Source organism: Lepisma saccharinum, chromosome 13 (assembly GCF_977018435.1).
Source record: "Lepisma saccharinum chromosome 13, izLepSacc3.1, whole genome shotgun sequence".
Taxonomy (NCBI): domain Eukaryota; kingdom Metazoa; phylum Arthropoda; class Insecta; order Zygentoma; family Lepismatidae; genus Lepisma; species Lepisma saccharinum.
Window position 1 is genome coordinate 4,252,479 of NC_139241.1, and position 14,861 is coordinate 4,267,339.

A 14,861-nucleotide genomic window follows, 5' to 3' on the forward strand; every position below is an offset into this window, starting at 1 on the left:
TCCGCAACCTACCAACAGATGGCACGATAATACCCCACTTTCACATGCCGTTGTTGACTGAAGGAGCAGTAGGTCTTTTCCACTTTTGCACTGTGTGCAATGTGCCTACAGCGTGAGACGAACCCGGTATTCCTTCATTACAAGTGTCGAAGGGTCCGATCGCTAGAGATGATACAGAAGTGGTCCTTTAAAAGTCTTAAAAGTCGAGATGAGAAATAGACCGGACACTTCACGAGTTGGCTAAACTATACGATGTTTGAAAATTAAATACTCTTTACTAAGTGGCTTCACACATATACACACACTGCCCGATTATAAACAGTTAAATGCAAAATTAATGGATTATGGCCTACGCGATGAAAGAGTAGCGTTAATTGATTTTGTTTATTTTACTTCGCTTTTCTGCCACTTTTGGGGAATCGCGAAGGTGAGGATGAGTAATGGTATGATGAAATTGATGAAGGGACACTCACAAAGAACACCCATTCCCAGGCCAGGATTCCAACCCGAACCCCTGGCGTCAGGGCACGTTGTGCTAACCATTCCGCCACAGAGGTCGGCATCTTGTTCTTCGTGTGAAAACCTATAGTATCATGGGCGTCGTGAGAGGGGGGGTTCGAACGGGTCGGTGGACCCCCCTGGAAATTGACATTGTTCATTTAAAGATACAAGAAAGTCGAAAGTTTGTTAAGAACAGAAATAAAGTTCATTTAGTTAGTATTCGAACAGAATAATCAAAATAAGAATGCATTGGAATGAAAACATTAGAATGAAAAATACACGAACAAGGTTATATTCTACCATTTCATCCAAAGAACAAATGGTTGTACAGTTTTCAAAACTCTAATAATTACAGTTGTAGGTGAGAGGTCACAAATATAAAGAAATCCCCTTAACATTTAAAGCCTTTTCATGAACGAGACGTGCAAAGGTTAATATCAAAATGCATTTCAGATACTAACTGCATAAAATGCAAAAGAAATAATGGTATTCACTCGTTTGGTGGATCGAGTCTCCCAATTTATATAATAATAATAATTATTATTATTTGGAATAAAAATTATTTTTGTTAGTTTATAAATTTATTATTCTATAATAACATTTATAACCGTGGTAAAAATACTTATTATTTTTCTACTATTCAACTTTTATCATTTGACCGACCCCCCCCCCCATGTAAAAATTTCTGGCGACGCCCATGTATAGTAGGCCTATAAGCAATACGTACACAGTGCTTCTTTGAACAAACTTTGACAGTGTATAGATGTCAGTATGTCTCTCTCTTTGGAGACTTTTTGACGCAACAAACCTGGCCTCCCCGATACGTAGGGGTAACGTTTTCACCGTGTAATCACGGGGTCCCGGGTTCGATACTAGGTAGTTCGGACCCTGCTTTAAACGCTAAGTCCAGTCCCGGTTTGAACCGAACTCCGTGGCGGCGTGGTTAGCACAGCACGCTGTGACGCCAGGGGTCCGGGTTGGAATCCTGGCCTGGGGATGGGTGTTCTTTGAGTGTGTCCCTTCATCAATTTAATCTTACCATTACTCATCCTCATCTGTGTAATTCGCCAAAAGTGGCAGAAAAGCGAAGTAAAATAAAGCTAATCAGTCACGAGAAAGAAGACAGGCAGTTTACAAGTCCACACGATTTCATTTAACTTTATTTAACGTCGCTTTTCTGCCACCTTTGGCTAATCGTGACGATGAGTGATGATGCGATAAACATTTATGAAGGGACTCTTACAGAACACCCATGCTCAGACCGGCATTCGAACCCGGGACCCCTGCCGCCGTATCCATCTATGCTCACCGCTCCACCACGGAGGTCACCAACGGTGAGATGGGCGAAGGTCAATCACAAACATAAATGGATGACACCACACGATTCTTGTAGAGGTTTATCCTGGCTGCAGGTCCACACCAGAGCATCGTTCGCCTGCAAATTGCACTTATACTGAGATGTACTACGTGGAAGTGATCCCAATTTAAACTGTAGGTCCAGTCCCAAGTAACCTTTCAATGCGTCAAGGGGACTCGTAGACTATGAACAAGACAGGAGATTTGTAACACGAAACGAAGTTGTCAATCTCTTGCAAGAGTCCCGCGCCACCCCTATCCACCTTTCTGTTCCTCCTCACACAGAACCAAGACACGAAACGCCGCCAACAGAGAAACTACTCGCTCGCACAGGTACTTACGTGTTCCCGGCCACAGGCGACAGCGAGGACAGCGTTTCCTGCACCACTCGACGAGGCGAAGCACCGACTGAAGACATCAGACCGAGCGCCCATCCACGGAAAACTCACCCACGCGTATCGCTCGCGGTCACGACAGGCACACCTCGCTGCATTAATAACCCTCCCGGAGGAATTAGCAGGGTCGTCCGGCTACCGTGTGTGGGCTCCAGGCAACAGGTGAATGGGAAAAACACCGCACGGTACATAAACAATACTGAACATCCTTTAAGCAAGTAAACGAAAGCTTAGGCGATTTCCTGCATTGTGCTACATTTAATTCGACATTCGCAGACTTGCCGTGACAATACGAAGGGCTGGCAAATGTATAGGAAAGATATTGCCTGCCGTAGACATCAAAGCCTATTTGGAAACTTTCGAAATTGGTCCATTTTATGCTCACATAGGCTGACCGGACCGGACCTATAATACCGAGTTGGATTCCGACAGTTACTTTGTGAGTTACTGTGTTCTAAAAGTAACCTGTTACAGTTACTTTGCCGTAAAGTAACCCAGTTTCAGTCAACATGCTCAAAAGTTACTGATTTACATTCACTTTGTTCAATTGTTACCGTAACTTTAACAAGGAACTATGAGGTACTTTACAGTTACTTTAAGTAAATCACAGAATATGTTGCGTGCATCAGTTGTTGACTGCTGCACAGGCAAACGCAGTCCAGTTGACACAGGGCTTTCGGGTTAACTTTTTATAAGCTTTACATAAGATTTCGTCACCCAAAATTCCGGAATCCAGTCCCAAGTTTGGCGTGGGTACTGTTATATGAGCGTCATTCCTTCAGTTTCATCTGATCATTACTATAGGGATGGTACAGAATGAGACCGTGACCTACTGTCTCATACTCTGGATCTGTTTGGAAATATTCGTAAAATATCTGAAAATGTTTCAACCAAGTTGACTTTACTAAGCAACTTGTTTAGACATACCAAGTGAATATCCACATAAGCTTGGAAAGTTAGTCCTTAGCAGCAACTGCAGTTTTCGATCATTTGCAGCGTCGACACTGGGCGTCAAACAAAACAATTTGGGAAAATTCTTTCCTTTGGTGAGATTTATACTCTGTGAAAGTTCGTGCGGTGATATCTGACCACCTTCATTGTCGCGATTAGCTTAAATCGATGTAAAATAAGAAAAATACAATGGAACAAAGGATATCGGGTTCAACTTCCGATGAGGGGCATTTTATGTCTTTCGAATCCCACTTTGAACTGTAAATCCCCATAAAAGTAGACTTAAACTTCGTCACGCTCTACATAGGAGTGTTTAAATCAAACTTTATCGCAATTTCTTACAAGAAGAGGAACGATACAGCCACAGATATTTCACAAACTGTTGTGAAAGTTGTTACCATGTAGATACTTCACTACTACAAACATTATATTTTAATAGAGTACACAATACAGAAAAGTGTTGCCAGCTCTACTACAGGTTGGCATCAACACTTGTCAGTAACACTAGGCTATAACCGTAAGAAAATAAAGTATCTGGCCAGCAATGACTTCGGAAACTGTTTTGGGAATTATTTTTATCCTGCTGGGAACAAACGGTGCAATCAGAATTAGTTTATGTTGCAAAAGCCCAGTGGTTTATGCTTTTAGCTGTACTAGCTGACAATATGGACATATCGAGAACTCGGAAAAGGTAGAACACGGGCGTGCTTACTGAAAAAACGAATAGGTCTCAAGACTGTCCATCTTTTAAGATAAGAATAATAATAAAACTTATCGGAGAAAGTAATTACTATGAGCCTTAAGTGAAAGCCAAACTTGAATAAAACGGTCCAGTGCACTGCAGAATTCGCCATAAGCTCACGAATGGGTACATATCTTTATACACTGCTGCAAAAGAGAACATAGAATAATATCATAATAAAAGGCACACCTGCAATAAAGCAATGACAAAACAATTAGACCATGCATACGAAAAAAAGACAACACGTAGTCATTAAAAAAGAGAATGCCTTGCAATCACCTTACCAACACATATTACACACCAGTGAATAAGCAAGTCTTGACGCGTGCACGACAAGAAACAACTGAATAAATAAAACCGCCAATACGTACCCTGTACCAAGTGGCCACCTGGGGTTTGCGAGCGAAAGGTAAGGGAGAAAAAGAAAACAGGAATTAGCAACATTGTTTTATCAACTCAGCAACAGAACAAATTGCAATGCACAGCGCTCATAGGGAAACAGGGGTCTAGCGTGGTTCTCTAAGGACTTAAAAGCTAAGAAAAACCATCACCATTGGAAAGGGGGGGGGCGGGGGTCAGCAGAGCAGTAACACGTAAAAAGGTTGGTATGAACAGCTAAAGCTTTGGTTGAGTAAATAAAAAGCTATGTGCTTCTGGAAAATAATGCTAAATGCAGTTAGCGTGTTGTCTAAGTTGCTCTAGCTTCAGCACTCATTTAATTGTATATACAAGCACTGTTTACGAAATCAGCTATTACCTTTATTATATAAGACGTGCGAAAGCTTGAATGCTTTATATGTGGCGGTAGACCATAGAAATGTGCGTGGATGGATGAGCGGGAATGCGTATTTAAAACAAAGGCGTACCACGCCTTCGTGGCAGTTCTGGGAACTATAATAATTTGAGCCACTGCAACAAATATGCTCCTTCGACTACCTTGTTAATTCTGGCACAAGCGATCTATCGCTAGTCTTTAAGTCCGTTCAATTTAATGACTGGAAACTTCATTATCACAAGATTCCTTATATATTACAGTACATACCGTAATATTTTTTCAGCTCACAACCTTTGATACAGCCTCCGAAAGTGAAACGCCTACCCAACTACTTTGTGCTCACACAGGGTACTATCACCTCTGAAGTATCAGAGATTATATATTCTCATACATTATGCATGTGTCTTAAAATTCGTCATCACTGCAAGCACGAATATAGTGGGCATATCATTTTCGTTCATTTGATTTCTATTATAATCTGTACACAATCTAATACAATATTTTTAACGGTATTTAAGTTAGTTATGGTCAATGTCTCCGATACACACACACTACTAGTAACAAGTTACAGTTCTATTTTCCAACAACCAATGTGACGCATGGTATGGGACAAAAAATTCCCTCTCAAATGTTACCAAGGTGTTAGTCTGTGTTTTTAAGTTCCAATAATTCGCAAACGATTAGGGATCACTGTAAAAAAATATGCAACAGAGTTGCCACCAAACGTGGTGTTCACCGAACACTCCTTTTGGTGTTAATGCGGAATTGGCGTTGTTTAACACCATTTTTGGTGTTCTGTTAACACCATTTGCTGTCACACCACGTATGGAGGGCTTTTAAAACCCAATTAAGTGTTGTGCTACACAAATTACGGTGTTACACCACTTTTGGTGGCAACTGAGTTGCATATTTTTTAGAGTGAATAAGTACCGTCTGCCAAAGCGGTGTGTCTGGTTATAGCAATGTTAAAATCACCCTGACGGCTTCTTGTTGTTTTTGTTTCAACTTGACCAACTGCGATGAAAGATAACACTTCCCCACTTTGATATAGTTTGTTCAGATCTTCTATAGTGATCATTGGTCACGACAGGATGTCGATTTTTGACACACTGTCTCAGTGACAAGCCTCCCTCCTCCACAACAGCCAATAAAAACTTGACAATTAACCTAATTAACGAATTTATACATCAAGGTTGTCAAGATGGAAAAGAAGTGTAACAGAATATTTTATATAAAGTGTAACTAGAGGACTTCACGAAATATTTTGGCATTACTACGGAGTTGGTGGAGCGTACTGGTGAAACTTTTCATTCCTAGCGTAATGTCTTGGCTTGTATCTTCTATTCACCTTATCGCAGTGACAATCAGTTTCTTCCCACGCCACTCTTTAAAGGCATATAAAAAACACGAGGACATACTCACGTGCACTACTTCCTTGAGACCTTGAGGTATGGCGTTGTTAATAAAGGTGAGAATATGTTTGCTTGCAACGGGGTGATAACTTGCACTTCAATTTGCAAGGGAAAACAACCAGTTACCGTTCCGTTAGGCATTACAAATTCTGTTTTAATTTAACTTCTCCCTTGTAGCTGTAAATTACAAGACTGCATATTATCTTACGGCAGATATTGTGGAAATAATGCACAGCTCGAAACATCTGTGCAAGTAAATAATGGCTGCTGTTTCAAGGTCGTAATATGCAAGAAATGAAAGTTATGTTCGCGCACTAAGAACACGAACAATTTGAGCTACTTGTGCACAGTTTCGCAGTACGTTCCCCACTTTCCAGCTTTTCACATTACCCAGCCACAGACTACAAAAAAATGTTTGCACGTGCGATGAAACCGAAAGTTTTAGCTTCACAAAGAGAGCGAATACATTTCTTCGAAAATTAGCGACCTGGTATTGTAAAGCACCTCATCAAGCAGTTTACGATCTCGCGAGAAGCAGGTCAAGCATCCATAAGGCTGGATACAAAGGCCGAAAGGAAAAAAAAGAAAAACTGAATGAAGCCATTTTCCCGCTAGTGTTACGGCGAAACAATGTTCGTATTTCGATTTCTTAGGCAAGTCAACGTTCATCAATTTTTTTTCTTCCGCGAATCGTGATCCATGATATTTTTCTTTCGACGAAATGGGTTGCATGGTGCTAATTTTGCAAGAGCTCGTCTCTCATGCTGCCTGTTCATCCCTTAATCAAGCCTGAAAAGTCCGCGCGATATTTTTCACCACCGACGTTGTTCCACACCAACGTTAAAATCACGGGTTTAAATACAGTAGTATCTAATGCATCTGTTAAGCACTGATATTCTACTTAACTGTTCCTGTGTGCTAATCTGTCCACATACTATTCAAGTTGTTAGAGCTGAATACAAATGACAATCGCTGTATTAATGAAACGCTTACAACACAGTTTTGCCACAACGCGGAGAAATGGATCAAATATAGCAGTACCGATGGCTAGAAACCGCAAAGGATAGGCGATGTGAGCCACTATAAAGCAATAAGAGTTTTGCCACCTTTCTGGAAATGGACTAAATAGAAGTAGGCACGTCCTTAATTGATGCTATACAGATCATAAGATTTGATCGGGGAGGAAGGACACAGCGTGTTTCAGAAATACATGTAGTTCCTTTGCTATGGGTTAGTTTAAGTTATTTCGTATTACAATACAAGAAAAGAAAACCATGAAATTAATCTCAAATACAAACTTGGCTACAGTGAAGTAGAGTGGGATGTACAAGTAGTGCTCGGTAAATTGTCCATGAGCATTTTAATTAATTTTTCCCTTGCACCATACGTGTTTTAGGAATGTATTACAAGTATGCTGGTGCAGAAGTAGTTGCCTGGCGTTTTCTCGATTCTTCAAGCTCTCTCTCCTTGCGTAAAATAGAGAGAATAAACATGGTGGTGGGCAATTTGCTTGACAATTCTTAATGCATCTCTCTGTAGTCTAATCGACTGAACTGCCACCTGGTGTAGGGTTCCAAATGACTAACTTTGTGTGCAGCCAAGATCCTCGAGTTTTCCATCCATACGTACTGATTCATGGGAGTGTTGTCTGCACGAGATGCATTCTGGGAGGCGAACTAGACATTCCGCTGTGGCATGTGTTTACGAATTCACGGGCGCGTATCGCACGCAGGAGGGAATATCCTTTGGGAAATCCGTCGTGCTTGCTTGTCGGTGCTTCGTGTCGTTCCGGATGGAGCCGTGAGAAGATGAAAGCGGGGAGGGGGGAGATGTGATATTTGGAGGGGAAAGGGCGTTAGAGAGTGACAAGCCTACGGTGGCAACAAAATCGGGAAAGAAATATGAGAATGAAAGACATATGTGGTGAGGAAACAGTAAGCGCGGATCCACGGGGAGGGCGATGAGGCGATCGCCCCTCCCAAATTCCTACACTAAATTTTCGCATATATTAAATTTATTCCATATTTTATTTGTATATGTAAACTATACTTTATTTCATTGCTACAAAACATGCATATTATGTACACATTGTAATACCGAATGTCAATTATTATTATTATTATTATTAATTGTTCATAATTCTGTACCGAGGCTTTCTAATCTGCATTTCAAATCAAGATTAAATAAGTAAATATATAATAACCCTAATGCTTGTCGACGTATTCCTGCCTCAAACAGTCTTTGAGGTTTGTTCCTTCGTAATGTTTCCCCACCTTTCGTCGTATCTTTTTATCGTTAGGTTTATCACGATAGTGCAAAGATACAACGACGACTGAAGGAAATAATAAGCATGCTTTACATATCCGGGATTTGGACCCAGTAGCCCTATTTTCTCCCTCGTCACTCATCCCCATCTTCGCAAATTTGCCAAAAAGTGGCACAAAAAGCGAAGTAAAATAAAGCAAATCAATCAAATCAATATTGTTTGTATAAAAACGATGTAAATATTGATTAGAAAGGACTTCCACGGGAAAATCGTTCTTCCCAAGTGCCATTCCTGGATCCGCCACTGGTTCAAAAGATTCAATTTGGGTAATTTTACCTGGCCACATTGCAGAGAAAATTGGCGCTAAAAGGTTTGGTTCCACATAATCCCTACGATAGGATCAGCAGAACCACTGCAATTTATATCGTTCTAAGTAGTCATTGTAGTGTAGTGATTTACGAAATTATATTTTGGAAAATCTTAGTTGTGTATCATCAAATTGAAAGAACCTACTATTTCAAGGTCATGCGACAAAACTTCACCGGAAATATTAAGCAAAATAGCCCTCAAGATATTATCTTCTAAGTCTTGCTGTTAACATTATTGCACAGAGAACAGAAGGACAAAAAGTGTGTTCTCCAACAGGGATGCATTGCATCTACTCTATTAGCCATATACTCACAATTAGAGCCCACAGACATTTTCGTGAGCAAGACAGACACAAAGGCACTAGTGGGGTCCTTGCACGATATAAATTGCGTTTTCTTAAGAACAGCCAATATCGGTTTACGAAGTGCAGTTAAGAAATGTACCACCTGGCAATATTGAATTCGCTCCCAGAGGTATGATTGCAGTTGATGGCATGTCAGGCATGGTTGCCAACTCTAGCAAGAAGTCGCCAGGTTTAGAGGTCTTTCGATGACACTTGGCGACGAACAAGTTACTTGAGTTGTTCTTTAGCGATTAATCCGGAGAATACAGACCTAATGGTATTCTATTGTATTGTATTATCATCCGCATAAACGCATCTAAAAAGGTCCATTCAGACCTATGCAACTCTTCTCCTTAAGAATAAAATGATTAATCTAATTTGGAGTCGCTTGATTGTTTGTTTGATTGGTTTATTTTACTTCGCTTTTCTGCCACTTTTGGTTAATCGCGAAGATGAGGATGGGTGATGATATGATGAAGAGACACAAAAAGCACTCGTGGCTAGGCCTAGATTCGAACCGGGATCCCGGGTGTCGTAGCGCGTTGCGCTAACCACTCCGCCACGGAGGTCGGCGATTAGGCTTATGTCAATTTGGTATGAAAATATAATTTATTTTCAAACTAAAATTATTAGGGCATAACAATTCTAAATATTTTGTACACTCCTGTTCATATAAAGTGATACCTTTTATAAGGTTGGGCAGTTGAAGTTTGTGCCAATTTATCTGAACAGGAGTGTCCATTGTTAAAAAGGGATAATCTGAAATACCAAATTACAAATTTTCAGAAAGTTGACGCTAGAGAGTTGAAAACGCAGAAAGTTTATCTTAAATGTAATTATTAAGTACCATTTTGGTTCAAAAATCTATTTATGCAAACGCACATGGCACTGCAATTTAATTTATTTGTTGTAATCAAATAGATGTAAGACATTTTTCACATTTTTTTTTTGTAATGAGAGGGATTTCACATTAAAATATAACTTTTTTACCTTTAAAATTTGAAAAATGTTGAAACATTTTGAATTTGATCTTTAAATTAGAACAACAATTTCAAAAATACTATCAATATTTTTTCCACACATTTGATTTTGGTGATTTTATGTGGAGATTTAGTGACTTGTGTGTTCCAATCGCTGGCAACATTGCTGTCAGGATAAGTAAAGGGAACTTATACACAGCGTTGCGCAAAAGTTTTCTTCTTCGTAGCGAATTCTCGAACGCACTCTCTCAAGCAGTCAGCGTGTCGTGTCCCAAGAAGCCATAAACAGATATATTAAAAATATATTGTTTTACGGCTGCAGCCATAAGCACCGCGTATCACGATTGAAGGCTTTAAATTAGGTAGAACGTAATGGACTATCAATGCAATAAATGCATTCGCAGAGCATGAACGTGTCCGCCTTTCCTTTCTTCCATTATACACTTGCTGATAGAGCCACTAAACACAAGTCAACTGGGGATACAATGTTGCCCAACCTTCAAACTGGCACCTGGAGGTGAACAATTGTCTGAAAGTGAACAGTTTTCATTTTTCTGTTTCCTCGTCACAGCGCGCTACGACGTCAGGTGTCTCGGGTTCGAATCCCGGCCTCGATGTTCTTTGTTTATATTAGACTCTAGAGAACACCCGAGTCCTAGTGTCCCTAATTTACGCGAGGGCCAATCAATATTGTATCTGTACTTTTTTCTTTTTTGTTATATATGAAACTGATGAAAAGACACTCACAAAGAACTACTGTGTCCCCGCCAGGACTCGAACTCGGGAAAATTGGTAGCGCGATCGTGCACGGTCTGGTGCGGGGCACATTCAGCTCACACCAAACGCCAAATCGTAATGATATGATAAAGAGATTTCAACCTGGCCCTTCTAATGAACCACATATGCATTATTAGACATACGCATAACTACTTGTAGGTGCGTGCACTCCGGTACAGCAAGGCCAGCAGCGGTGGCACACAGCATAACTGTTACAAATTAATTCTTTAACTTTTGTTTTTTTTATTATTTCTTCCGGGTTGCCTCAATCTGCAAGCCTCCAAGGTTCGTCGATTTCGGATATGTGGCCATTAACACCCTCTCGCGGCGTGTTGACAAAACATGTGCGTAACATCACCCTGGCCAGCCTGTAGGCAGCCAACGCCATCAAGGTCCCTAGGAACCAACGAGCGACCTTGAAGGATCCAATGAGACTTTAAGCTATTTGGGTGCAGTGTGCCTCCTCAAGGTATCGATCCCGAGACCCCTTGAATACAATGCACTACGATATTGCAACGCCATCTGGGAGGCCTTAACGTACAGTATCTAAATTACGCTATTACTTTACCTGTGTAAAATCAGTCTTGTCGACATGTTTCACACTAACATTATGTCAGTTAAAATAACTTATAAAGCCAGTCTCACACGGCAGTTAGGTACGTCCTCACTTCGCCATCGACTTCTAGCTTCGTTACTTAATGATCGTGTGAGAGCTTTCTCTTATTCAGCTCCCGACAGAATTATAAACCCTCTCTAAATCTATCGTTAATACCATATAGCTACCAATCAGAATTGAGGAGCACACTGGCAGTTGAAGTAGGAAACATAACCAATCAGAAACAACCTCTAGGTCACGAGTGCAGTTGTAATGGCGGCCGCGTGAGATGTAAACAATGTATCACTTCATATTTTTAAAAGCCGATAACTATTCAACCGAGAGGAATAACGTTTCGTGTAAAACGTTATTAGAGTTGACGAGCTGTATATTTGCGGGTGAACCTGCCCAAGCCTGGCTGCGCAGTAGCAATGGGGAGGAGCTACCGGCTGCGCGTCATTATCCTTGCGTTCTGTCCTTGCTGTCGACCACCCAAAGGGCGAGTAGGTGGCAACTACATAAACGTACTCTCTCACACTCTGCGCGGAGTAGCCAAGGCCACCCGCAAAGATACAGCTCGTCAACTCTAGATACAAAACAATGGCGCTGCTTAAATACATACTTTACAACGTTTACTGAACACGTATGAAAGAACACTTTAGTTGTTTCAAATGTAAACACCGTGCACTCAACATAGATGGTGTAACTCGACGTGCCTTTCATACTGTATTGTTATACATTGTAATCGCAAAGCTAGCCGAAAAGTTATATGAAATGCTTCCGTTGCGTGTATATCTGCTATAAGATTTTTGGAAGCTTATACATATCATTTATGCTAGCAAAAATGCTAAAGGAATGCTTTCGTCTAGAGCCGGCCTTAACGATTGGGGCGAATATTTTATTTGTTAAGTGAAGAGTCTACTAATTATTATTGTTTTAAATAAATAGTTCGTATGTCTAAATTTTCTACTGAGATACTGTTATTTTACTTTCACAACAGACGTGAATACTATTTTATTTTGAAGTAAACTAAACACTGAAGAGGCACATACGTATAAACATATGTACACTCTGGTTTGTTGGCTGGCTGTAACAAATAGACTGTGCTGTGTGTAGCATCGCAGTAAATTAATCTGCTAGTGTTGTAATCATATATAAGTTATGTAACTATATTGTAAAAAGTTCTTCATGGACTTCAAAGTAAATTTCACAATAAGTATTTTAGGAGCAAGGAAGTATCAATGAAATATAAATATAATATGGTAACTTAATGTTAATGTAAACACCACAATTTTCGCACTTTGAATGTTGTGAAGTTTGTGTAATTTAATTGACTAGTTGGTATTAGAGGATATATTTCAAAACCGTACGAGAAAGGTTTCATTAGAATATACAACTTCTATCGTAATATACGGGTAATGCAACTTTATGCTAGTGTGTCCGTAAAGTGGTATATCAACTTGAAGTAACATATGTTATACACTCACATTCACTACCACGGGTTACATGTGCTACATTTTTCAACAGTGCCAATGTTATTCTCTTATTCTTTTAAGAAAAAACATTATTTTCCAAAATCTTCAGCAGTTATTAGCATCTAAACTTGTGAAGTGGTATACCGTGTTTGTGTAGTCGCCATTCTTAAAGATGCGATTTTAAGGATCGTGTGAGACCCCTTTTGCTGCCGTCGCGAACTGAAGAGGTAAAACAATCTTATGGTAGTTTCGAGTCGGAGGTGGGGACCTACTTAACCACCGTGTGAGACTGGCTTAATTCTTCGTGCATTAAAAACAAAGTACAATAACTGTGAAACAGGAGACCTTATCAGCTGAGATTAAGCAAGAAACTAATCATTCTAATGGTAGCAAGGAAAATAAACCAATACAGTTTCACACCTACTTCCGGAAAAATGGTCGAATTTAACACGAGATCGCGATGTGATCTTCAAATAGGTTTATCACAGTTGAGGTTATTTCGTTTTACATGAGTGTTAATTATATCTAAGGAATCAACCTTTTATAATTTCAATTTACAAACTTGATATTTCATCTAGAAACATTTAAACGCAGTGATCATTAAATCTGCAAAAGAAAGATTTATGGCTTGATGAGAACAACGATAACTAGGTTTACACGAAAGAAAATAACTTCTCTTTTCACTCTGACAGGCTCGAACACAGAATGAAACATACTGGTCCAGGTCGCACTATCACTTAATATCACGATCCATTGTACAAACCATTAGTTCACAGTTTCACCACCGCGGACTCTATGGCGTGAGTGATCGACTGTCATAAAAATCACCGTGGCCGTAGCCCATGCACACAAGAGGAAATTGATTGTTATCAGTGACGTACCGGCTCTGCAAGTTTCGTGTCTGTTTACATTCCGGTTTCGCTTTCATACGGCGTAACGTTTCGCCATTTCTCTGATCAAATGATTAGAATAGCTGTCAGTGTAAATCAATTTCGCATTACTTTACATCTGGCATTCCACGGTTGGCACGAGACACGGCTTGGCTGGAAACAGTATTTTGTTTAGTTGAAGTGTTGTGATGTCACAACTGGGATATATTGTACAGTGGGATGCGTAAGTATTGGCCAGCAAAATATCCATAACCACTTTCATTAATTTCTTTCTTGCATCCTATGCGTTTTTAACAAATGAATTTTTACGCATGCTGGTGCAGCTTGTCTGGCGATGGACAAATTTGTTTTGTAATACTTATGTAGTCTACTGTACGTTACAAATTACAGTAAACCTGTAAACGTGACACAAAGTATAATACGGTACCGTACTGTTAGGATGTGGCAGCACCTGTTTAAACAAATACAAATGGTGAAACACCATACAAGGAAAGTTTTGTTTCCTTAGGATACGATACCAAGATGGCGGTCATCCTGAAGTCCACCATCTTGATGGAGTCAACTTGATTTCTTAAACGGGAAGGTGGTCGTGGACATCAAAATTGATATGCATAGGAACGTTCTTATTCAACTTACCTTTAATCATTACGCTGCTAAAACACAAGAACCCAATGCTTTTCGTGGCTTACAAATGTGGACACACATATAAACACGAATAAAATGTATTGATGCATGGAATGAAAAGGAGGAGAACGTGTTCATGTGTGTTGTCAACATGTTGGTCACCTTTAAGTGCGCCATCTTGGAGTAAACTTTATTTTCTTAAATGGAAGTGTGTCTATCTGACATCAAAATATACTAGAATTTCATGGGAAAAACGATCACGTGCATGATTTCAATGTGTTACCTGATCCCCAGATGTTTTTCGTTTCAAGTGGCTTCTCGGTTGAGTTATTGATTGGTTTAGTTTATTTTACTTCTCTTTTCTGCCACTTTGGCTACTCGCGAAGATGAGGGTGAATGGTGACAAGATT

General features: G+C 40.0%; 1 protein-coding gene across 7 annotated transcripts in view; it reads right to left on the bottom strand.

The window, feature by feature from the left end:
• Prosap (SH3 and multiple ankyrin repeat domains prosap) overlaps nucleotides 1-14,861 on the bottom strand; it is a 363,699-nt gene that overhangs the window by 146,714 nt on the left and 202,124 nt on the right. For 4 of the 7 annotated variants that reach the window (XM_083133802.1, XM_083133804.1, XM_083133807.1 and 1 more), the window contains exon 3: nucleotides 4,317-4,334. The exons of 2 other annotated variants lie outside the window; for them this stretch is intronic. In XM_083133802.1, the coding sequence (XP_082989928.1) occupies nucleotides 4,317-4,334 (18 nt within the window). Of the gene's footprint in view, nucleotides 1-2,198; nucleotides 2,315-4,316; nucleotides 4,335-14,861 lie in introns of those variants that run through there. One more of the 7 variants, XM_083133806.1, reaches the window with a different exon arrangement.